The sequence below is a fragment of the Amblyraja radiata genome, chromosome 5, assembly GCF_010909765.2.
Source record: "Amblyraja radiata isolate CabotCenter1 chromosome 5, sAmbRad1.1.pri, whole genome shotgun sequence".
NCBI lineage: Eukaryota > Metazoa > Chordata > Chondrichthyes > Rajiformes > Rajidae > Amblyraja > Amblyraja radiata.
The window spans coordinates 95,449,205-95,475,572 of NC_045960.1; the positions used below are offsets into that span (position 1 = coordinate 95,449,205).

Genomic DNA, 26,368 nt, shown 5'->3' on the forward strand with positions numbered 1-26,368 from the left:
CCTACCACTTCCACCTCCATCCCTCCCCAAAACCCGACCACCTCCCAGAAAACCAGCTTCGAACTTAAAAATTCCCATGTTCTCGCCGACTGAGAGCCGGCATCACTCCTGGCATTTTGTAGTCACCAGACAATGGAGGTCTGAAGAAGGGTCTCGACCCGAAACATCACCCATTCCTTCTCTCCAGAGATGCCGCCTGTCCCGCTGAGTTACTCCTGAGGTCAGTTTAAATAAGTTGTAAGAATAGAAGAGTCCCACATCAAACTTAAAAGCTATTCCATCATAAAAAAAGCACCAACATTTAGCAATGCCTTTGTATCAATTCTACAATTTGCTTAGCCTTGTTCAATTACCTTTTGTTCTTGAATCTGAGCCTTGACGACTTTGAACTCGGCCGAAGGAGGCTTCTGGTTGGCCACGAGTTCCTCGGTATCCGTTAACCAGCCGAGCAACGATTCGAGTGCATCCTGAAACCTGCCACAATGCAACAGTGCTTCCTGCAGCTTGGCCGCTCGCTCCGCAACCTGTTGGGCACAACAACCGATCCAAATTAACCAGCGGGTATGCAGCAGGTTCCACCATCGAACAGCGACCATCAAACCCTTAAGTGGTGAGGATGGAGAGAGAGTGAACTGACCTTTTTGGTGAGCGTGTTCCAACGGGCGTTTGCATCTTCAAGGTCATGTTCCAACTTCTGGATATTGGTATTTTTACCCGCACTCTGAATCAATCCTTGGCCAATTCGATTAATCTCCTGGAGCACAGTCTGAAGTGGCTCGATCTCTTTCTTTTGAAATACCTACGGTTTGAACAAGGGGGTGAAGAGCATTACAGCACACTTATCGAAATGAGTCCTTCCATTTCAATATTACCTAATCCGACTTTAACCAAAAAAAGAATAGGAAGCAAAAAGCGCTCAGAATGAAATAAACATTATTTTGCTACTGTGATAAGAGTCCCTCCAGCTTATTCAGTCCATAAAAGGACACAAAGTGCTGGAGTAACTCAGCGGGTCAAGGAGAATCTCTGCAGAACATGGATAGGTGATGTTTCGAGTCAGGTCCCTTCTTCAGACTGAAGAACAATCCCAATCCGAAACATCATCCATCCATGTTCTCCAGAGATGACCGTGACCCACTGAGTTACTCCAGCACTTTGTGTCCTTTTATGCAGACCAACATCTGCAATTCAATGTCCCCACATTTATGTAGTCCACACATCACCCTCTGAACAGCTCTAAACTTTCACCATCTTCTCAGGGAGTTCCTCTGTGCTGAGGACGACTCGTTTTCAGTAAAGGACGAAGAGTAAGATACCAGCATGGGAATTATTTTAACATGAAGTGGCCACACCAGCGGCTTGTGGGTTAGACAGAGCGAGGTGTTGGTCCAATGACCAGCAGCCCCAAGACAGTTTGCAACTACACTTTGTGGCATGGATTTAAACAGCATGTGGATTCATGCATATAAACACCTACTAATTCACAAACCATACTGATGGACATGCTGCACACACTATAACTGCCCCCCTTCCTCATTAACTCTCTCAGTCCCTCTTCTCCTCAAGCTGACCTTGGTCCCTCTCCTTTCTTTTTCACATCCTGCACTCTACCAAACCCCTCTTTTCTACCCCACTTTCTCTTGGGCCTGCTTTCTCTATATCAGTCCTCCCCCCGTTCTAGTTTACCCCATACCCCCTTCCCACTTTAGTTTAGTTTAAAGATACAGCATGACAACTAGCCCTTCTGCCCTTCACCAAGCCGATGCTGACCATCGATCACCCATTCCCGGGGTGGCACAACGGTAGAGTTGCTACCTTTCAGCGCCAGAGACCTGGGTTCGATCCTGACCACATGGCCTGTTCCACAGACCCACCACGCCCAGTGTGAAACTGTTCCACGATGATGCCTCACCCGCTGAGTCTCTCCAGCATTTTTGTCTACCCGCTATTTCTATGTTATCCCACTTTCTCATCCACTCTCTAAACATTAGAGACAATTTTACTGAAGCTAATTAACCCACAGACCCGCATGCATGGGCATGGGGGGGGAAACTGGAGCACCCACAGGAAACCAACGCAGTCACAGGGAGCAAGTGCAAACCACAGACACCTCCCGAGGTCAGGGCCAAACGCAGGTGTCTGCTACTGAATGGCAGCAGTTCTATCAGCTGCGCGCGCCACTGTGCTGATCTTCCACTCCCCATCTCCACCACTCCTCCTCCCCCCAACTTCTCTTCCCCGCAGCCACTGTTCACCCGACCACCTACTTACTCTCCCCGAGGTCAGGCTGGTTTCTCCACCGTACGTCACCTTCCCCGACCCATACACTGACAATGCACTCTGATTTATTCCCTTTTTAGAATATTTTTAATATTATAATTATAATAGTACAATATTGTTTCAATCAACTTCTTCACAGAGATAAAAAAACAAAATAGAATAAGGAAATAAATTTACTTTGGAAGGAGGGTGCAATTTTATTCCAAGAAACTACCCTCTTCAATGGCAACATCAGCACAAATCTTCTGTTGCCCTGAGAAGTGATAATTTCCCCCAAATCAGCAAGTAATGATGCCGCCATTGCCATTAACAGTTGCACCAGGCCCTTCTTTTGTTTCTGCACTTATCCCATTATCACTAAAAGACTTTCTCCTCTCCCAGACGCCTAACCCTTCCCCCTTGCATCACAATCCTTGCTGTCATTAATTCCATCTTTCTGTCCTTTTTGTTATTTTTCTCCTTCCATAGTGTTTTGTATATGTAAGTATTAATACATTCAAAGTCATGTTATGCATTGGTTGGTGAAATGCAGTAGCACTGCTGTAGCAGTACTGATATTTAATGGAAGTCAAGAGTCGAGCGTTTTATTGTCATATGTTCCAGACAGAACAATGACATTCTTACTTGCAGCAGCAACACAGAACATGTTAACATTGTACTCTGTAAACAATATAATAAATAAGAAAAAAAATGTGTATAGTGTGTGTATGTATGTGTATATGTGGGTGTGTGGGTGTGTGGGTGTGTGTGTGTGTGTGTGTATATGCACGCACACACACACACAAACAAACAAACGTGCAAACAAACAAAACCAATGCCTTTTGTCTCAGAGCACAAAAATTCAGTTCTTGTGGCAAAGAAATGAAGTTGGAAATAAAAAGGAGCAGCGAGCGAAGGATTTGATCCCAACAGACAATTTGAGCAAATCTTTGCAAAAGAAAAATTGAAACTGATTAATTTAATCAAAAACTAAAAAACAAGTCCTTCGGTAAACATCAATGGCAGTCAGGTTTTGAAATTCTCTGCTCGACAATGCAATATACATGAGCCACGAACAAAACTGAATGCTGTGCTGAAATTCCAAGGTTCATTAAACTGCTTCCACTATGCAAAATGAACCCGAGTGAGATTACATCTGCACCAGAAAGCCATTGTTCACATACATAGCCATTCAGACAATGATCTGCCCTTAGGGCTTCCTTTTCTTATCTGCCCTTTGGAGTCGGAATGTGATCTACTCCGCAAGGTGCAAACTCGGGAGGGGATTGGGGGCGGGGAGGGGAATCATTTAGGAGTCGAAATTATCAAAAATGGCATTGAAGTGAAGAATTATGGCTGATTGAATGAAAAAAGATAGCTCTCCAAAGTATGGTGCAGCCAAAGTAAAACACAAAATGCTGGAGTAACTCAGTGGGTCAGGCTGCATCTGGGGAGAGAATAAACAGACAATGTTCTGGACCACTAATTTCCATCTGGCACTCAAATTCACCTGGACCTTTTCTGACATCTCCCTACCGTTCCTAGATCTCATCATCTCCATCGCAGGCAACAGACTACTAACCCACTAACTCCCATACCTATCTGGACTACACTTCTTCTCCCCCTACACTTCTTCTTCCCCTACTCCCAATTCCTCCGTCCACACCGCATCTGCATCCAGGATGAGGTGTTCCAGACCAGGGCATCGGAGATGTCCTCATATTTTAGGGAATGGGGGTTCTCCTCTTTTATTATAGATGAGGCTCTCATCAGGGTCTCCTCTATATCCCGCAGCTCTGCTCTCTCTCCCCATCCCCCCACTTGTAACAAGGGCAGAGTCCCCCTTGTCCTCACCTTGCACCCCATCAGCCGTCACAATATAACATATAATCCTCCAACATTTTCGCCACCTCCAACGGGACCCCACCACTGGCCACATTTTCCCATCTCCAGCCCTTTCGGCTTTACGCAGACACCCTTCCCTCTGTAACTCTCTGGTCAATTCGCCCCTTCCCACCCAAACCACCCCCTCCCCTGGTACTACACTTGTCGCTTTACCTCCCCCCTCGACTCCATCCAAGGACCCAAGCAGTCCTGCCAGGTGAGGCTTGCACCTCATCCAACCTCATCTACTGCATCCGCTGTTCCAGGTGTCAACTGCTTTACATCGGCGAGACCAAGCACAGGCTCGGCAATCGCTTCGCCCAACACCTCCACTCAGTTCGTACTAACCAACCTGATCTCCCGATGGCTCAGCTCTTCAACTCCCCCTCCCATTCTGAATCTGACCTTTCTGTCCTGGGCCTCCTCCATTGCCAGGGTGAGGCCCTACCGCAAATTGGAGGAACAGCACCTCATATTTTGCTTAGTTAGTTTACACCCCAGCAGTATGAACATTGACTTCTCCAATTTCAGATAGTCCTTGCATTCTCCCCCCTCCCCCTCCCCTCCCCAGCTGTCTCCACATCTTCCTTTCTATTTCCTTGCTTTGTCCTCCCCACCCACCGGCATCAGTCTGAAGAAGGGTCTCGACCCGAAACGTCGCTTATTTCTTCTCTCCATAGACGCTGCCTCACCCGCTGAGTTCCCCCAGCATTTTTGTCTACCTTCATGTTTTGGACCAAGGCGCTTTTTCAACCTGGCAGAAGATTGGCCCGGACCTGAAATGCCGCCTGTCCATTCCCCCCACAGATGCTGCCTGAATTACCTGTTACGTTTCCCTAGTAATTTGCTCAAAGTCCCAGCATCTGTAGTTTCGTGCGTTTACATTGGGCAGCCAAAAGCATCTGGGAACCTCGTATCTTGAACCTCTTATCCATGTTTTGTAAAGTTCACCCGATATGAAACCTCAAACTTAACAAAGTCATGTTTAATCAAGGCAGATCCCATTCCCTCCCTATTCCGACAACATAAGGCTTCAGTTCATGAATTGCACTATTCGCCATTATAGCTCTTATTCCTAAACAGACAATTCATTTCTCAATTCAACTAACATTCATTTTGTGACCCTCAACATGCAAAAGGAATTGTCATTTGTGCACTGACCCTGAAGAACATGTACAGCACACAGCATCCGTGCAAGCTCTCCAATCACCTTCTTGCTTCACTAAAAATGATGAAATCAGCCGCACCTCTTTAAAAAAAACTATGAGCCCCAGTTCTTTCAACCTTTGTTTGCTCAAAGAAACCCTTCAGTTCAGCGAAACATTCCTCAAAATACAGATCTGCATTAACCTTGTCATTTAGTTTGTAACGCCTCATATGAATACATTTTCCTTTGAAGGTTGACTGAGCCACTTTGCACACACTATATGCTAAATGCATGCAACCAATAAGTCGTACGACACAGAACCAAATGCCCTCAGGGTGCATCTTGCGAGCAACTCAGCCGTACTGGAAGCAGCCTCAATCAGCTCTAAATCCCATTTATTTTTCCACCTTTGTTAATGGAATATGGATTACTTGAGTTTATCCCTGATAAAATCCACCTGTCACAACAAAGCCCAGGCACTTGATGGACCTAGCGAAATCTTTATGACTCACAGGTCACAGAGATTGTTCTCAGCAAATTTATAATTAGTCACACACATTATTTATAATTACTCCAAACAGCAGGAAACACACAACAGATCTGATTCCAATCTCATTATTCACTCTGCCTTGCTGTTTATAATGTCAAAACAATTTTCCATTCACCTAATTTACCATTAGTTCCATAAACTTCACCTTCTTTAAAGCTCTGATCATGGAACTCAACCAAATGGCCTCGAAACCATCAGCCAACAACAGATAAAACCAGTCTATGAATTTGCTGCAATTTAGTTCCTCAACAAAACTATTGTAATCAGTGATCACCAAAATCAAACATGGTTACTTTGTGACTAACTGAGGATTTTATTTTACCAAGGACATTTTGCTGATTTTTTTTTTGCAATATCATGAACATTTTCTATATTATATCATAGCCCAAATAGTTACTTTAGATACCATCTGAAGTTTGCATCACAGGCTGTTTTCTGAGATTAAATCTTTATTCGTTCATGGGCTAGTGTCGTTATCTGAGTGAACATAAACAGTGTACGTTGACAGTGTTCCCAGAGGCTGAATAAAGAAACACATTCAACTTACATGGCCAGTGAGCTGAACTCAATGCTTAAAGGAAATTTAGGGCAGAGAATTTAATGGGAAATAATTAAGTACACAAAGGAGCGAGAAATATAAATGTCTGAGGTGAGCAGAATTATACAAGGGCGAGGCAGAGCAAACAAGCAGAGTCTACATTCCTTAGCAAAGAGGTCAACGGAATTAAGTTGAAAGCTGAGAGAAACTGAGGGTGGACCAAGGACTCACTGCCTTAAAAGGGTGTTTGAGACAGATACCCCTATGACACCTGGGCGGCATGGTGGCACAGCAGTAGAGTTGCTGCCTTACAGCGCCTGCAGCGCCAGAGACCCGGGTTCGATCCCGACTACGGGTGCTGCCACTATGGAGTTTGTACATTCTCCCCGTGACCTGCAAGGGTTTTCCTCCCGACATTTTGGCTTCCTCCAACACTCCAAAGACGTACAGGTGTGTAGGGCCAGAGACCCGGGTTCGATCCCGACTACAGGTGCTGCCTGTATGGAGTATGTACGTTCTCCCCGTGACCTGCAAGGGTTTTCCTCCCGACATTTTGGTTTCCTCCAACACTCCAAAGACGTACAGGTGTGTGGGTTAATTGGTTTGGGATAAGTGTAAATTGTTCCTAGTGTGTGTGTATTAATGTGTGGGGATCGTTGGTCGGTGCGGACTGGGTGCGGCCGAAGGGCCCGTTTCCGCATTGTATCTCCAAAGTTAAAAAGCACATGAGGGAGTATCCGAAACGCAGTACACAAAATCACAGGCCGTCAGATTGACAAGGAAAGGACATTCACACGAAAAGTACGCTTAAAGGCCGGGATGATCAGATGGGTTGAACTGCATTCCCCAAGCCTGACATTCCGTTGGTCTGTGTGCTGATCGAGTGGAGACTCTGGTGGAGCCAAAGTATCCCCACAGGCGTCTTGGGCGTCATGGACTGCACATTCATTATGGTTCAGCAATGGGTTTTATCATATGTTCCCATCATTTTCATTAAGTGGCAATGCACACTAGATTTTGACTTTAAAGGATGAGTAATTAAATTAAATAGAGAAATGCACAGTAGCAAGAATAAAGTAGCCTGTACACAAGAGTTGGTAATTATCTTCATGCAGCAAAAAAGATCAAATAATTTGGAACAACTACAGCAAACTTATTTTGACGTTAAGATTTTCGCAGTCTTCATAAAAGCCATCTCCAGATACAGCCTTTCATCTGAACTAATGCATTTCCAAATTAATAAATAATTCAAAAAAGAACCCTGATTAACGTATTTAAATAACCAACTGTGAAATAAAAGGCTGCAAGCTTTAAGCTTGAACAATCATTGGAAAAATGACACATCTTGTTTGATGATGGTCTTATGGGGCAACTTGGGAAGTTATTGCAATTTGGAGAGCAGTGGATATCTTGTGGTCGCTAAAAAGGGGAACAATGGGCCTGTTCCACTTAGGCGACTCTTTAGGCGACTGCCAGGGACTAATTTTTATGGAATTCGCCCACGACACCTGGCGACAACCTACGACAACACCTGCGACAGCAAAACTTGTCGCTGAAAAATCTTCAACATGTTGAAAAAAATTTCGGCGACGGTGGCGCCAATTTTTGCTGTCGTAGGTTGTCGTAAAATTAGTCCCTGGCAGTTGTCTAAAGAGTCGCCTAATTAGGACAGGCCCGTAACTGAGTCCTAGAATGATAGTTTCACAGCAGGTAACATTGAACCACTGTGCTTCTGTAAATTTGAACTATCTGTACTGCTCTGAATGGCTTGTCCTTTACCCTCCCAAAAGGAAGGCATGGTGGCACAGTGGTAGAGTTACTGCCTTACTGCACCAGAGACCCGTGTTCAATCCTGACTATGGGTGCTGCCTGCAGGGAATTTGTACATTCACTCAGTGACCTGCGTGGGTTTGCTCCCACATTCCCGTACAGATTTTGTCGTTTAATTGGCTTGGTAAAATTGTAAATGATCCCTACTGTGAGGGTGATAGTGTGGCACAGACTCGGTGGGCCAAAGAGCCCATTTCGGTACTGTATCTTTAAACTAAAGACTGGCACCACTAGCCAAAGCAACACACCTGATAATTGCCAACATAATGCAACCTATAATATTTACAAGCAAAGATTGTTTTAACCTTAATGCAATAATTTAACAAAAGAAATAAGGAGCCCGGATTGTAGAATCCTAGATGAAAATGTTCCACTATTCTATCCATGGCTTAAGCAGAACCTCATTATCTTGCCTTCATCTCTCATATTCCATCAACTTTCAGTGGATCCAGCAGGGTAATGCTCCATTGCCTCCAGTAAAATTCATCCATTTAAAGCACCTACCAGCTCATTTCATGGTATTCAGCAGCTTGCCGCAATTGCAATTTAAATGCAGAGTATTGATTTTAAAGTCACCATCCAGAAAATCAAGCTCCTCTACATCATTCCCTTTCGCACCTTTCTAAACTTCTCCAGCCCGACAATGCTCCAAGACCTCAGTTGCTTCAATGTTGGCCTCTTGTGCGGACCCAAGTCCCTAGCTAGTCCAACCAGACTTTGAGAAGTCTAGGCAACATGTTCTGCAGTTTCCAGTTTGACATTAGGTTGACGAGATACCCGTGTCAAGAGAGGCCAATACACTAAGCACAACCTAAATGTTGCCTGTACTCTGACAAACTAGGACATCGAATAAATTTACCAAACAGCCAGCATAAGCACAATGGATCATATTGGTCGGCTATGAGTGGGAAGGAACTGCAGATGCTGGTTTACATCGAAGATAGACACAAATTGAATTGAATAGAATACATTTTATTAGCCAAATAAGTATACTTACAAGGAATTTACCTTGGTGCTTTGCTCGCAAGTAACAACACCATATACAGTAGACAATTAAAAATAAAACATTATAATTTAAACATGTGAAGAATTAAATTAAATACCAGAGCACAAGGAGTCTACAAAATCTTGGCTGTTGAGTAGAGCTACTGCTCGTGGAAAAAAGCTGTTTTTATGTCTGGCTGTGACAGTCCGGAGTCAAAGTTTGTGGCCAGGTTGAGAGGGGTCAGAGATGATTTTACCTGCTCTCTTCCTGGCCCTTGCAGTATGCAGTTTGTCGATGGAGGGGGGTAAGGTTGCAGCCAACAACCTTCGAATGATGTGCTGCAGCCTCCGGATGTCATGCTTGGTGGCCGAGCCAAACCAGACCATGATGGAGAAGATGAGGAGAGGGGGAGATCTCCTAACGTCTACAATTAATTCCACGCCGTCTTAAGAGCATTGAGCTCTAGGTTTTTGCGAAGGCACCAGGATGCCAGCTGTGTCACTTCCTGTCTGTAGGCAGATTTCTCCCCATCCTGGATCAGTCTAATCAGGGTTATGTCGTCGGCAAACATGAGAAGCTTGACAAACAAGTCTGTGGAGGTGGAGTCATTGGTGTAGAGAGATTAAATGAGAGGGGAGAGTACACAGCCTTGCGGTGCTCCTATGCTGAGGCTCTGCAGGTCCGAGATGTGCTTTCCCAGCCTCACATGCAGCTTCCTGCCTGTCAGGAAGTTGATGATCCACAGCCAAAGGGGTTCAGGCACAGTCAACTGGGAGAGTTTGGAGTGTAGTAGCTCTGGCACAATGGTGTTGAATGCAGAGCTCAAATCCACAACAAATCCTTGCATCGGTCCCCTGGCGGTCTAGGTGCTGGAGGACGAGTGCAGGCTTAGGATGCGCCATCCTAGGCCTGCATTCAACGGGACAGGCAGACTGAAGAAGGGTTTCCACCCAAAATTGTCACTCATTCCTTCTATCCAGAGATGCTGCCGGTCCCGCTGAGTTACTCCAACATTTTGTGTATATCTTTGGTCAGCTTTGAACCTGTACCATCCTAGGACTCTGTTATACTCCTCCTTAGTGACCACTAGATATCCACTGCCCTCCACATAACAATGACATCCCAAGTTGCTGCATGGGACCATCATCAAACAAGATGATTCACTCAGCCACATAATCCTGTGAAAACCAGTAAAATATCACTGACTTTGACTTTGCCAGGATGTCGTCAAGGAGGAAAGAGTTGGAGAATGGGGAAGTAATTCTGCAGCTTGATTGAGGCTCAAGGAATGACGACTAACAAAGTAGCAATTAATGTAGGGGATATGCAAGAGGCCTGAATCAGAGGAGTAAAGAATTAAAAGTACTCAAATAAGATACAACTCATTTTCTTAGAAAATAACTTGGTATTCCAACTGATTTGCAACAATTGTTACTGTGAAGTACGGAAGTCCTGATCTACTTTAAAAATTGTATGAAGGACAATATATTCTTAGATCATCAGATGTTGGCTGTTAGAGTTGCTTATTAATCAGCTTCTGGTCACTTCAGAAAACAGATACAAAAAGCTGGAGTAACCCAGCGGTTCACGCAGCATCTCTGGAGAAAAGGAATAGGTGACGTTTCGGGTCGACACCCTTTTCCCCTTCTGGGTTCTGGTCACTTCAGTTTGATTTCTAGTGTTGTACAGCATATTCCCCTGTGCTCTGCTCTTTCCATTATCTGCTCTGATGCTTTGGATGTGGAGAGGATGATTCCACGGGTGGGAGAGTCTTGGACTGGAGGTCATAGCCTCAAAATTAAAGGACATTCTTTTAGGAAGGAGATGAGACGGAATTTATTTATTCAGGGGGTGGGGAATCTGTAGCATGGGGTTCGGAGGGAGAAAGATCAGCCATGATTGAATGGCAGGGTAGACTTGATGGGCCGAATGGCCTAATTCTGCTCCTATTACTTCTGACCTTAAGATGCCTCTTAAATGTTGTTAACGTTACTGCCTCCACCACCTCCTCTGGTATCTCATTCCATATACCAATTACTCTTCGGGAGTAACATTTATCCCTTAGGTCTACTTTAAACCTCCTCCCTCTCACATTAATAAAACCATTCACGTTTTAGACACCTTTACCATGGCAAACAAACCCTGGCTAATGTATCTATGCCTCTTATAATTTCATATACCTCTATCATGTCATCCTTCAGACTCCTTGGCTTCAGGTAAAACAGATTCCAGCCTATCCATTGATTTTTACAACTCATGTCCTCAAAACCGGAATGGTACCATTCGGCGCCACTGTTTCGGCGCCATCGTTTCAGCGCCTCCGTTTTGGAGGGTTAGGGTTAGGGTTAGCATTCAGGACTGCTTTTCGTGAGGGATGGCCGATGGGGATTTTTAACGTTTTAGAAAGTTCATCAAAATTTACTGACCTGCATTTCATTTAATATGTTTTCTATTCACACTACAGCATGCTCTTGAATTTATTTTGTCATATGTATTTAGCATTAGCACTGATATAAGACTGTGCTAATGTGCCATAGGGAAGGAAATAAGTAGAAAACTTAAAGCAGATCGTTTCCTTTGCAGCGCCGAAAAGTACCCGACCCAACCCTAACCCTAACCCTCCAAAACAGAGGTGCCGAAACAGCGTTGCCGAAACGGCGGCGCTGAAAAGGGCAGCGCTGAAAGGTACCCGACCCCGGGCAACATTCTTGTGTCCTTTTTGCACCTTTTCCAACGTAATCATGTTCATCCTATGGCATAGCCACCAGAAGTATACACCAAACGTATAGATTGGCAAACTCCAAAGGTATAGATTGGCAAACAGAACTATAAACAATACCCTAATGTGTGTAACTGGAAGTAGTTTATCTAATGTGTACAGAAAAAGCATCATCTCCATCATATGATGCAGCCACTTCAGAGGAAAATAAACTTTTCGAAGGGCTGCTGAATTTGATGAAAAACACATTCAAGCATTGTTGATCCTTAATACTGGCTACCATTTCTGCGCATTAACATATTTAATCATTTGGGACTGCCATCCTCTCGCCAAGAACTGCCGCCACAGGACTGAGACTTACCTGCTGCATTTTCCCACCTTGTCCAAGTCTCTCTGCATGGTATCTCCTGTTACCCATCCCCAGCCTGCCCCACCACAGCAGCCCAGACTCAAGCTCAAGTCCAGCTCAAGACTTTGCCACAGAAGCTCTTAAACTGTGCTCTCCTCCCCCCCACCAGCTCCAGAGGTGACACTGTGCCAGAGCAAATGCTCACCTCCACCAGGCTGCAGAGCTGGTGCACCTCTGGGACTTAAGCAGAAGTACAAAATCCATATTGAGGAAGGCCTCCGACGCAAAAGACATGCGGGTTTCAAAAGATATATTTGACTACAGTGACAACAGAGATATTGGGGGAAATGAAAGGTGGGCAGAAGGAGAGATGGTAAAAGAGAAAGGTGAACAAAAACATGCAAAAAAGAAAAACAAAGAAAAGCAGTGACACTGCAAATAGTTAGATGAGGGAGGAACCGGCAAATGAAAAGAACAAAAATCCCAGCAACATGCAGTGAATGTTATAGTGGTATGTTTTAGGTTATCAACATCATGATATACAACTAATATTAACTGTTTTGATTGTGAAGCTGCAGATATTTTGAGAGTTTATTGCATAGGTAGCTTTCATTCAGTGTTTCCAAATTAAAGCAAGACTGTGACAGAATAAGGAGCGAATCTGACTGGATTAATTTTATAATCTGTTGAAGGAAAACTGAGCAAAGTATATGTGGCAATATCATACTGTGCAAGAGTTGGATGGGAAAAGTGCTGATGTGATATACATTGTTGCACATATATCAAAATTATCAATTATGTCAGCAAAGTAGCACCAGTGGTGATATTTCTTTAAGGCAACTTTTGATGCTAAACTCCATCAATTACGCTAACATGGTGAAAAAATTGCAGGGCCTGAGACAATACCTCAAGTGTAATCAATCTGTGTCTGTCTCTTTTACCTTGAAATGTCCTGCCAAGTCCTTCATTACTCTGAAAGCTAAGAGCAACTAAATTGCATTGTATAGTGATGACATAACTCCATGGTTCCGTTTCTGATATACAGGCAAAAAGATTAAAAAGGCTGTTTCAATGAAAAAGACAGGCTCAAAACGTGGCATTCCCCCAAACCGCAAAATGCTACTAAGTCACAAAGACTCTTAGCCGGTGAGGTTTTAAAATTGATGATTGCGTGGATATGAATGACGTGGTGGGGAGACTTTCCACCACAGGCCCGGTTGCTGCAAGTTAAATGTATTAGTGTAAAGGAACACCAGGACATGACGAGTAACAGACACCAGCTGGTTAATAACCACACAATAAACAGCTGGAAACTATCAGTCATGTCACAGGCAGCCTCCTGCTTTCAAATCCATAGTGCTCACCCCATCTAATTCAACCTTGTTGCAATTTAATATTCAAAATGTTGCTAGGAAACTGGTTACCTGGCAACGACGGTGGGACTTCACGAAGTGTTGGGTGCTATCAGAAGCCCTTTCCCAGGCCCTGGTGTGTAAACCCAGCCCAGCCCAAAGCGCGGCCTTGTCGGCTTCGGCAGCCGCGGGCTCCAACCAAGAAGCGGCCGTTCCAGGTGGCCCAGCCGCCGAAAGGACTCTCCCGACGCCGGGGCAAGACCACCCGGTGAGAACGGCCAGGGACATCGGGCCTCCGTAGAGGCAACTGCGGTGGCCTCAATAGGCCTGACTTTGGGGTGAACATGGGGTGGGGACTGGACATTGTGCCTTCCTCCACAGTGCTATCCACTGTGGGGGGATGATTTTTTTTTGTCTAACTGTAGTCTTGTAGGTCTGTGTCCAAGATGGCTGCCGTGAAGGGAGAGTGGACGCTGGCACGAATTGGTTGCCGCTGCTCTCTCTTCACACTGTGTTTTTGATTTTCTGTTTTTGGATTGAATTCTGTTTTTAATTTGTGTCATTGTGATGTCTTTAATTACTTGTTTTACTCCGATTATATGTTTTTATTCCGATTACTATGTAAGGTGTCCTTGAGATTTTGTATGAAAGGCGCCCATTAAATATAAAATTTATTATTATTATTATTCTTCACACGTGCTTCATTTACCTTATCAGTGCACAGCCAACTGCTGGTTGAGTCAGTCCTTCCTATCACGGCTGCAGTCCTACAATCACACACCTCATCCATCACCGGTGTGCTCTCGTAGTAGCCTTTGCTCTCAGGGTTCGGGCTTTCAACAGCAATGGGACTTTCCACAGGATTAGACAAAGGACCATCTGGTTCCAACCCAGCCTGCCCACTGTCATGTTCCGATTGACTTTCGATCACCGTGTCCCAGTAGGATGTTTCTTCCGTGGATACATCTTCTTTTCCCTCTTTTGCTACCATCTCGTCTTGTTGAACCTCATATAATTTGCATATTATCTCCTCAGGTGCGGAGGTGAAGTTGGATCCGCCTGTGGCCATTTCCTCGATGATTGGCCGGCCAAGGTTCCTCTCCATACTGTGCTTAAAAGTACCCTCTCCTCCTGCGTTACCATCGATGACCATAATGAGCTCAATCTCTTCAGTTGAGGAGACGATGTAATCATCACTCTTTGCAGTAGAATGCACGCTAATTGGATTTTGTGGTGACATTTGCCCATCACCCGTGTTGTTGATGGAACCAGGTCCTGTGGCATCGCTGCCCTTCATTGTTGGTATTCCATCCACTGAGGATAAGCTCCGGTATCGAACCTTCTTCCCGTTAATCCACCGGTACTTTGCATCTTTGTTGTCAGATGGACTGGACAGCCCCGAGTCTTCCTCGGAGGTGAGGGAGCCCGTGGTCCCCTTGCCCTGGCTCCAGCTGGACAAACTAGCCGCCTCAGCGCTCTCCGAAAGCAGAGCCTCCGTCCTGCTGGGATAGTCAGCAAACGGTGGGACGAATGTCCTCCAGGAACGCCGATGCTCTTTCCTCTCCGGGATGGCTTTCAGCTTCGGGCCTCCGGACGACCGGACGACGTTGCTGGTGAGTTTCAAAGCGTCAAAAATCATCTTCTCATCCAGTCTGCTGCTCTCCTTGGCCCTCAGCTCGAGGGCACTCGGCACCAAGAGTGTACCATTGCCTGATGGGGCCAAGTCCAATGTCCTCTGGTTGTAGGGGCGGTATCGTTCTGTCAAGTGCCTCGACGCCAAGCTCCCTTTGGAGTCCGAGTCGATCTGCTCGTTCAGCCTCACCGTGTCATAGATGGACCTCTGCGGAACATAGCAGTCATCTATATTAATGTCCTCCTCATCCGTCACTCCTACACAGCCTGGATTTTGACGAAGGCAGTCAGGTCGACTGAGTGGTTTCCCCATTTTTTGTTTGGTGGTAGTGTAAAATAGTGGCTCCAAGCTCACAGAAAGATTCCTTGTGCAATATTAAAGATATTCCACAATTCCACAACGTGAAGAGATCAAAAAGTATAATCAGCTCATAAAAAATATATAAATTTCACACCTCAGTGGCATCTAAAGTGAGTCGTTTACAAAAAGAAATCCAGTGCAATTGTGACAGTTTTTGTTTACCTGATTGTAATCTGCTGCAGACGGGAAAAATGTATTCACTAAAGTGCATAGACTCCTCTCTCAATCAGTGGCAAATAGGCAGTGTTGAAAATAGACCACAAGGTCTTTCCGTCTGAAAATCCGTGGCATTTCCCCCTCTCTCCTCCGCCCTCTGCCCACAACCCCTAATCCCTGCAGGCAGCATCCAGGGAAGAGTGTGCGACTTCATCTGCTGGCAATCACGGGGACAATGGCCCAGGCGATGTCTCGCCGACTACTTGCAGTCCGTTTGCAAGCAAAACAATTCACAGTGAACAGATATAAAACAGCTCTCCGTAACATCCACAAAGCAAATTCCAGAAGGATAACAATACAGGTCGTGCTTAAAATATCCCGGGACGTTGCAATACCAGATCATTCATCAAATAAGAACATCACATTTTCAACATGCCCCCTTCCTGGGTTTCTGAGGGAAGCAGAAACCTTTTGCATTTCTTCGCCCAGAGCGGGGTTGACTCTCTCCTCATGTCCAGCCCCGGCGCTGCAGCCCTGCCCGCTGCTTGTGGAGGGGACCGAGCCAACCTTGTCCCCCGCTCACCTCACCGCCCGCATCTCCCTCGCCCACCCCACTCTGTCTGTCCGTCCGTCCGCTCGGGCTCACAGGGGCAGCGAGGTGAACTTTCAGTCGGGCAACTTTGGCCAGCGGCCGCCGAGGCGAAGTTTGGCGCTCGTCATGGTGCGGGGACGAGCAATGCCGCCCTCGCCTGGCGCTCCCTCTCCGGCCTCTCACCGAGCGGGAGGGAGGGGGTGAGGCTGAAGCTGCAGCCGGGCAGGAGGAGGAGTGTCGCCGCCAGCACCTTATCTCCCTCCCTCCCTCTCTGTGTCAACCTACAGCCAGCACCAGGACAGCGACACCTCCCTCTCTCTCTCGCTCACACACACACACACTCTGCAGCCCAGTTCACCGCAAATCACTGCTGTTGAACCTTGCAACCTCGCCCGTTCCCAGCACTAACAGGTCGCTCCTGCGACCAATGCAACCTCCCCAGTTCCCCAACACTAACAGGTCGCTGCTCTGAGCCCTGTAAGCTCCCCTGTCCCCAGCAACAGGCATCGGCTGTTGAACCTTGCAAGCTCTCCTGTTCCCGTTCCCGTTCCCATCACCAACCCCCACCCCCAGGGTGAAGGAGCAAGAAGCTTCAGCTCTGCTCCACTCGTCTGAACTGTACTGTGTGTGGGGGGGGGGGGGGGGGGGGGGAGATGTTGGGGTCCCTGGACACCAGCACGTCGCTGGGGAACGGACAGCAACGTACAGGAAAAGAAAGGAAACGTAATTACAAAGCAAGTCTTCGCCGCTATCGCCACCCCTGTAACTAAAAAAGGCGAAAGAAAGGGCAGCGATTTGCAACCGATGACCGTAATTCTGACCTGCTGATGGGTAGGATTTGTGTAGGTAACGGGGCGGGGGGGGGGGGGGGGATTCTGCAGCATTAGGGAGACCTGCTGGAAGAACTCCGCGGTCAGGCAGCACCGGCGGTGGGAAATTGACAAGGTGGGCAGATGCTGGGATGGGGTGTGTGGCGGGCGGGGAAAACATTCTTGACTCCATCTGATGGAGTAGATTGGGGTTGGAGGCAGGGGACTGGAGCCAGAAGGGGCAACACGGGCTCCTGCTAATGACATACACTGGGCGACATCTGCCTGCAGGACACGGCCACCATCAACGGAAACAAAAACGAGGTGAGGTGAGGTGATAGCAGTGCATTTTGATCGCCACCATTGCCCAGTCAAAACAGGTCCCAGAATGTCACAACAATCTTCAAGTTCACTATAGCCCTGCAAGTGTTTACTTTTGCAAGTTCTACATCTGTTTCTCCCTTTGGAAATTGGTCATATAAGATGACGGTGCTGAAATCCGCGGTGATCTAAAACTGCAACTTCCTGAGTGGTGGCGAGAGGAAGTGGCAATTGAGAGAAGAGAAGAGGTCATTTTGACCATGAATTCTCAACGATTGCTTTCCCAAGTCAATAAAAAGTTACAATTAAAGAGTGTTGCACCTGGGTTAACTAACCAGGAAGAATCCGATTTACGGTAGACAAAACTGCTGGAGAAACTCAGCGGGTGCGGCAGCATCTATGGAGCGAAGGAAATGGGCAATGTTTCGGGCGGAAACCCTTCTTCAGACTCAGAATCCGATTTACAACAGGTACCAGAAATCTCACACCAATGTAACAGCATTTGAAGCAACCTCTTCAACTTCAATTTCAACTTGCCATGAACTACACCAGACTGATTCCGGGGATGTCAGGACTTTCATATGAAGAAAGACTGGATAGACTCAGTTTGTACTCGCTAGAATTTAGAAGATTGAGCGGGGATCTTATAGAAACTTACAAAATTCTTAAGGGGTTGGACAGGCTAGATGCAGGAAGATTGTTCCCGATGTTGGGGAAGTCCAGAACAAGGGGTCACAGTTTAAGGATAAGGGGGAAATCTTTTAGGACCAAGATGAGAAAAACATTTTTTACACAGTGAGTGGTGAATCTCTGGAATTCTCTGCCACAGAAGGTAGTTGAGGCCAGTTCATTGGCTATATTTAAGAGGGAGTTAGATGTGGCCCTTGTGGCTAAAGGGATCAGGGGGCATGGAGAGAAGGCAGGTACAGGATACTGAGTTGGATGATCAGCCATGATCAGGCTCGAAGGGCCGAATGGCCTACTCCTGCACCTATTTTCTATGTTTCTTCACCACCACACCCAATGCTGGATATATGAAGTTGCTTCCTGGCCGCAGAATCTGATTGCTTTCTGAGTCGGAGAGCCTTCACTGTGAGGCGACCTCTCTTGCTCCGAATCCTACTTAGGAAGTGAATCCTGTCTGCACGTGGCCACAGTGGTCACATTTAATTAGCTTCAAGATACTCTTGTTGTCACAAGAAGTTGACCATTCATGCAAGGTCACTCAATTCTGACACTCAATGACACTGCACATAATTACAATTTCCACACAGGAAGACAACATCAAATTTGAGAAAAGAAGCCATCCAATCTTAATAAATCATTGGCAGGGCCTCAGCTGGAGTATTGAGCGTAGTTTCAGGGATCACACTTTAGGATGGATGTCAAGGACGAAGGGAGGACACAAATGTGATTTGCTAGAACTGTGGCAGCGATGTGGAGATGTGTTTTCACAGAGTCATTCACCATCGGGTCTTTACATATCACCCATCATTCATTTACACTAATCCTACACCAACCCTTTTTTCTCTCTTGTTTCCCATCACTCAGAGAGTTGTGAATCTGTGGAATTCTCTGCCACAGGAGGCAGTGGAGGCCAATTCACTGGATGCTTTCAAGGGAGAGTTAGATTTAGCTCTTAGGGCTAACGGAATCAAGGGATATAGGGAGAAAGCAGGGCTACTGATTTTGGATGATCAGCTATGATCATATTGAATGGCGGTGCTGGCTCGAAGGGCTGAATTGCCTACTCCTGCACCTATTTTCTATGTTTCTAACAAATTCCTCAAAATTCTACTACACACCCAGGGGACATCCATATAGTTACAGGAGAATTAGGAAATTCTATACAGACGGCAGCTGAGGTCAATATTGAATCCAGGTTCTTCCTTGTTGCCCGTCAACTTCCTCAAGATTCTACCACGCACCTACACACTGAGCCGGAAGCCGTAACACCTGCCACTATGCCTCCTCCCTCACATTCATCCAGGGACCCCAGAAGCCCTACATGGTGAGGCAGAAGTTCACATGCACCTCCTGCACCATTCACTACATTTGGTGCTCCCAATGTGATCTCCTTTACATTGGTGAGACCAAGCATAACCAGGCGACCATTTCATGAACACTTGCACTTGTTCCGCCAAGGCCTGCTGGATTGCTAACCATTTTAACTCCCTTTCCCATTACCATACCAAGCTTTCTGTCCTGGGCCTCTTCCACTGGCAGAGTGAGGCCACAGGCAAACTGGAGGAACAGCACTTCATATTCCACTTACAACAACAACCCTTTCCCCTTCTACCCATATCTATTCCTCTGGCTTCACATTTCATGCATCTTCTCTCCTTATCTCACAGCGTTTTGCCTTCTTCCCACCTCTGGCCTTTGTCCGTGCTTCTACCAATTCAACCCTTCCCCCCCCCCCCCCCTTTACTTGTATCCACCAATCACTTGCCAGGGTTTGCCCTGCCGCCACTTATAACCATAACCATATAACAATTTACAGCACGGAAACAGGCCATCTCGGCCCTTCTAGTCCGTCCACTTCTCTTTCAGCTTTCTCCCCTCGACTACAATCAGTAGGAAGAAGGGAGACAAAAAGCTGGAGTAACTCAGCGGGTCAGGCAGCATCTCTGGAGAGAAGGAATGGGTGACGTTTCGGGTCGAGACCCTTCTTCAGTCTCAAATTTAATCCAGCATCTGCAGTTCTTTCCTACACAGTAGGAAGAAGCGTCCTGACACAAAACATGGCCTGTCCAAGTGGTCCAAAGATGCTGCCTGACCCACTGAATTACTCCAGCACTTTGCGTCTTGTGAAACATTTCAGTTCTGAGAAGAGACTGGATGGGCTCTGATTTGTTTCCATTGGAGAAATGGCAGCTGAGGGGAACCTGATAGAGGTGTATAATGTTATGAGTGGGATAGATAGGGTGGATCATAAGATACGTTTCCCCAATATGTCTGAACCTGGAGGGTATATCTTAGGGCAGGGGTTAAGAGAATTAGAGAGTTTTTAAGATGGAACTGCAGATGCTGGAAAATTGAAGGTACACAAAAATGTTGGAGAAACTCAGCGGGTGCAGCAGCATCTATGGAGCGAAGGAAATAGGCAATGTTTCGGCCCGAAACAATTCTTCAGAGAATTAGAGAGTTCTGAGGAAGACTTTTACCACCCAAAGGGCATTTGTAATCTGAGATGCATTGCAGGAGGTACTCCCAGGACATTTAAATGTGTCTGGATGAACACTTGAATTGACATGGCAGAGAAGGCTACAGGCCCAGGCGCTAATAAATGGGATTAGTATTAATGGACACTTGATGGTCAGTATGGACATGATGGGCTGAAGAGACAGATTTTGGTCTGTATGAGTCTGTGATCTGTTGCCAAGGACTAAATGATGACCAAACTATAGTTACATGTGAAATCTAAATACTCTGAAGTCTAACCACCCTCTAATCCAGCTCATTAGAGTTGCAGGCCTCTTGCTGACCCTTTGCAATACTGAGTTAACTCTCATTACAATCCAAACAAATTAACATTTTTTTCCAAACCAGTCTTGGTGTGTTAGTACCAACTCATCAACTTTCAAATTATTAAAACTGCATTTAAGGTAATGTTAATGAGCAAAATCGTCACATGTGGAATTTCCGCCCAACACCAGCAACAATAAAAAAATCCTTAAAAAAAAAGATATTAGTTACAGCCATGATAATAATGAGACTGAAGTACTCTGAAGACAGACAAAACCAATTAAGGACTTTGTAACCACTGTCGAACCGAGGCCAAAATAACATAATAAATCAACACAATGATTAATAAATCAAACAGCAAGATTAAGTCATTATTAAAAATACTGCAGGCAACAACCACCACAGAAGAGCAAAATAATCTTTGTTTATTTGTTCCATTGTGGCTGCCATGAGTGGGGGTGGGCACAGGGGTAAAATGACATACTGCCTTCTGGCAAAACCTTGCACTTCTGAGGTCCGTCTAAAAAAACATTAAAACAAACAGTGCGAAAATCTTCCCATACAATTATGGGAAGCACCAGTCAAAAAGAGTAAAGACTGCCCACTCAAGGAAAACACAATCTAAAGGACTATAGCAAAAGTCGTATTTTAGCTCGAGGGTTCCCTCCAGCCCACGTGAAGATTTATTGCAAAGCAAACTTATCTGCTTCCTGCCAAGCACCTCTACCCTGAAACAGTTAAATCTCAGCCAGGCAACAGCACTCATGGGACTTGACAAATGTCAAGGCTGAGTTTCGACTGTGGAATGGAAAGCCAATTCACAAACTTTCAATCTGAGATTGTACCCTGCAGAGGTTATTTTTATTAAAAAAATGCATTTGCAAAATGTCTTTCAGGAAGCGGAGGGATGAGTTTATAACCAGAGTGATAATGTTACGGCACTTTGGATTATCATGAGGTCCAAAGCGCTATACAACCAATTAAGTACTTTTGTTGTTGCTTATTCACTGATGGAAACACAGCAACCAACTTGCGCATAGCAAGATCGGTCATGAGACAGTGACGAGAGAGTCTCTTCTGGTGATGTGTGGGAAGGAACTGCAGATGCTAGTTTATACCAAAGATGCTGGAGTAACTCGGCAGGTCAGGCAGCACCTCTGGAGAAAAGGAATAGGTGACGTTTCGGGTTCAGTGATGTTGGCCAAAACACTGCCATTGGTGCCATGGGAATCTCCAATGTTAACCTGGAGGACCCAGATGGGATCCCATCTATAGGACGCCACTGTTGACATTATCACCCTGGTTGTAGGCTCATCCCTGGAGTGAAGCTTCCGTTTGATCTATAGGAGCAGAAAGTGCTGCCATAAAGGCAGTAATCACTTTTCTTTTTCTTCTGTAATATAGGAATAGTCATTGACAGATGGCACAATGGGCTAAGTGTTCGGCTGGCAACCGGAAGGTAGCTGGCTCGAATCCCGCTTGGAGTGCATACTGTCGTTGTGTCCTTGGGCAAGACACTTCACCCACCTTTGCCTGTGTGTGTCCTTGGGCAAGACACTTCACCCACCTTTGCCTGTGTGTGTGGATGTAATTATGTGAAGCACTTTGGGGTCAATGCAAGTTGACTAAAAATGTGCTATATAAATAAAGAAATTTATTTAATTTAAATTGATGAAATCGAGATTGGAAGAGAAACCATTGTTTGTATTGTGCAGGAGGGGAGGACTGGATTATGTGCTCATACCATGCCAGCAATGCTTTAAAAGAAAATCAATTCATTTTTCATTGCAATTATTTTACAACTTATACAAACGGAAAGTATGTGAAGGAGAATGCTCAAGCTGTAATATTTCAAGAATGGTAATCTTCACAATCACTGCTGACCACGGCAAAAAAAAAACAAGAAACCAGCATTTTTTCAGCTCAGATAGTTTAAACAGTTAATCATTTTCAATCAACAGCAGGAAATATCAAGTATTTATTTGTCCACACTTATGGTACTACTTCATAGCTTGCATCTGTTTTCTATACGCGAGTTAGGATGCATTGGGAATTCATGTCAAATTCTGTTGGTTATGGCAAAACTTGACTTCAGCTACTGCTGTTCGTATTGTATTTTACAATTAATTTCCTAGGTAGGGTTCAGTGAATTGGTTTCCCATGTACTAATCCCAACGCTAACAAATCTCTAACTTAATATGAAAAATAACAGAGTGAGTAATTTCTCAAAAATCCCCAATGCACAATTGAAAATTAAAATTCAAGAAATAGGTGGAAGGGGAGGGGCATATATCCCATTAGGTCTGCTCTGTGTTCATTAAGATTACAGCATATCCTCTACTCATTTCCTCGCACCCAGCCTGTCCATTCATCACCTGATTCAAACAAATTATGCAGGATGATGAGCAGACAGTCAAATTGTGTAATTTGTGGATTACAAATTGTACCGGAGTCGAATCCATATATATCAATGTATGGCCCATCAAGTCACGACTCGCTCATTGTAAATGCAATCCAACCAGCCCAATATCCCTGATCCTCCCCACAGACCCGGAATTCTTTCCTTTCAGATACTTATCCAGCAACATTGCAATGGAATGTGCCTCCACAATACCCCAGAGAGTGGATTCCATGCCGAAAATATTTGCCACATGAGAGTATTCCCTCATGTCACTTTTGGCCCTTTGCTAATCACCTTCATTCCATGTCCCATGGTCATGACCCTTCTGTTAACGTGCTACTCTGTTTATATCCTTTAGGATTTAAATGCCCTTCTCAGATCCTCAGTTTCTGCCCCAGTTTCTGCAGCCTATCCCCATAACTCTGGATACAGAGTTTAATAAATCCCTTCCAAATACTCTCTCAAGTCTTTACATCGTTCCTAAAGCGTGGCACCTGGTGCTGGATACAATGTTAAACAAAGGCCAAACCAATGTTTAACAAATTTTCACTATGACATTTCTTGCTTTTAATTTTTTTTAATTTATTAGAAGTAAGTACAGTAATGTGGCACCTTAAGGTGCCAAATATATATTGGCATGTTACATTTTATGTACAGCTTCATTTAAAAAATAAATAAATAAAAGAGTGAAAGAGAGTAGATAATAGTAAATAGAAAAACATGTGACGTGTGGTGTGTGAAAAAGGAAAGAGCAAAAGTGAGGGAAAAAAAAGAGAGAGAAAGAGGAAGAGTAGAAAGTAGGAGATAGGAGATAGGTATTTATATTCTTGACCATCTTTCACCCAGTCCTGAAACAATTGTTTTTACGATTCTGTTGCACCATATGCTTCCAAGAAGTCGATAACTGGAGACCAACTCGTTAAGAATTGGTCTGGTTTATCTGTTACGAGGAATCGCATTTCTTCAAGATGTGCTGTGTCCAACATGACTTTCTTGCTGGAGTACTCTCTGCTTTTTTTTTAACTCGCTCCTGAACCTGTTTTGTCACTTGCCATGAATCGTGGTCATGTGCCCCCCAGATCTCTCTGTCCCTGTACCACTTTTAGAATTGTGCCCTTCAGTTTATGTTGCCTGGTTTCACTTTCTCTACCAAAATGTAACCCCTCCCATTTCTCAGCGGTAAACATCATTTGATATCCGGTCCCTCCGTCCCCATTGTTTAATTATTCTGTATTTTTGATTATTCTGTAACTTCTTTTTTTTAAATTTCTATATGCACTACTACTACGGACTGACGCAAAACTGCATTTCGTTGTACCCATACTTAATATTTGTGCAATGACATTAAAGTTGAATTGAAATTGAATTGAATTGAATTTGCCCATTCCACCAGCCAGCCTTGAAACCATTTTCCTCACGGTTGACTCCTCTTTCAAGTTTCATGTCACCTGCAAATGTAGAGTTTATGCTCACATACCCAAGTCCAAACCATTAATAGACATGAAGAAAAACAGTGGTCCTTGTACTGATCACTGGGGAACTCCATTCCAAAACTGTCACCTTGGCACCAATCTGTCAACCAATTTTCTATCCATGCTGCTACCATTTTTATTGCATCGGTTTTAGTTTGATAATAACAAGCCCATTGTGTGGCACCTGACAAAATGACATTTGGGAGTCTATAACAATCACATCAATTACATTTTCATCATTGACTCTAATACTTCATCCAATACAAAGGCCATTATATCCCCTACATAATTGAGGTACTTGTTCTCCCCCTTTTTCTGCCCTCTGCCCTGCCCCACTCCAAATCTGTTCCCCTTTTCCTGCCGTCAGGAAAATTAGTTGGAAGTGCTCTTGCCTTTGGGGCAGGATTCAAAGCTCACACCAGGCAGTCAGTCAGCCAGACTCTGCTGCCCCAGTAGTTGTGCTATCCCTTTGAATGGATGGAAGGATGGTCAAGGCCGTAGGGATCTCCTCAATGACTCGATCAGCATTTATTCCCCCGACCAATTTTCAAACAAATTACATCATTGTAGTTTGTCGGAGCTACTGTGCTGAAATTGGCTGCCATGTTTCCCATAAAAAACAGTATAATTCATCATCTGCTTCGATCTGTTGTTTTCACACCCTACCCTTCCCCTGACTCTCAGTCTGAAGAAGGGTCTTCACCCCAAACATCACCCATTCCGTTTCTCCAGAGATGCTGCCTGTCCCACTGAGTTACTCCAGCATTTTGTGTCTATCTTCGGTGTAAACCAGCATCTGCAGTTCCTTCCTACACAGCTATACTTCAAACGCCCCTCATTAGCAGTGAAAGGCATTCGGACATTCTGACGTCAGAATGGAAAATGCAAGTTTTCATTCTCCAGGAATGTTAAACCACGGATTGGGTGACCATGATCAGCCCACTAATACAGCATCTAAAGCAAAATGGTTAGACATGTTCTTGGTGCAAATGGTTAAAATGCTGGAAAATCTCCCGGCTTTGAAGCACTTGGTGTTTAGCATAATAAGGATCCTTAATCAAAGCCCTTGTATGAGATCATCCATTGCTTCAAGTTCTCAAAGCAAATCATGTTATACACCACACCAGGACAAAGTACCATGACTTCATCTAACATCCGCAGTGTTCTACAGATCATAATCTAAGCTGAAGGTAAACTTGATGGGAACAAAATATCTGCTGTGAAATATTTAATTCAATACCACCTCTTAAATGTATAATAAATTTGGGACCATGAAAATACAGGGCTAATTAATATCTGCTTTCAAAGCATAACAAATGTATCTATTTACTAGTGCGCTCGAAAGCACCTTTATAAAGCAGGATTATTAATCAGGATTTAAATGTAAAAAGATCTAAATGGAGGACAGTAGCAGATGTTTATCTTAGTGGACTCAACATCTAGAGGAGAGACACAGATGTTGGGTTAGGCAGCGTCCCTGGAGAAAATGGATATTGACATTTCAGGTCGGGATCCGACTTCAGACTGATGTCTAGAGGTGGGG

At 44.9% G+C, this 26,368-nt stretch overlaps 1 protein-coding gene across 1 annotated transcript in view; it reads right to left on the minus strand.

Annotated features, from left to right (window-relative positions):
* Nucleotides 1–26,368, minus strand: part of LOC116973618 (dystonin-like) — a 523,324-nt gene that overhangs the window by 94,185 nt on the left and 402,771 nt on the right. Inside the window, 2 exon segments of the mRNA XM_033021855.1 lie at nucleotides 354–524; nucleotides 638–799. Coding sequence (XP_032877746.1) covers nucleotides 354–524; nucleotides 638–799 — 333 coding nt within the window.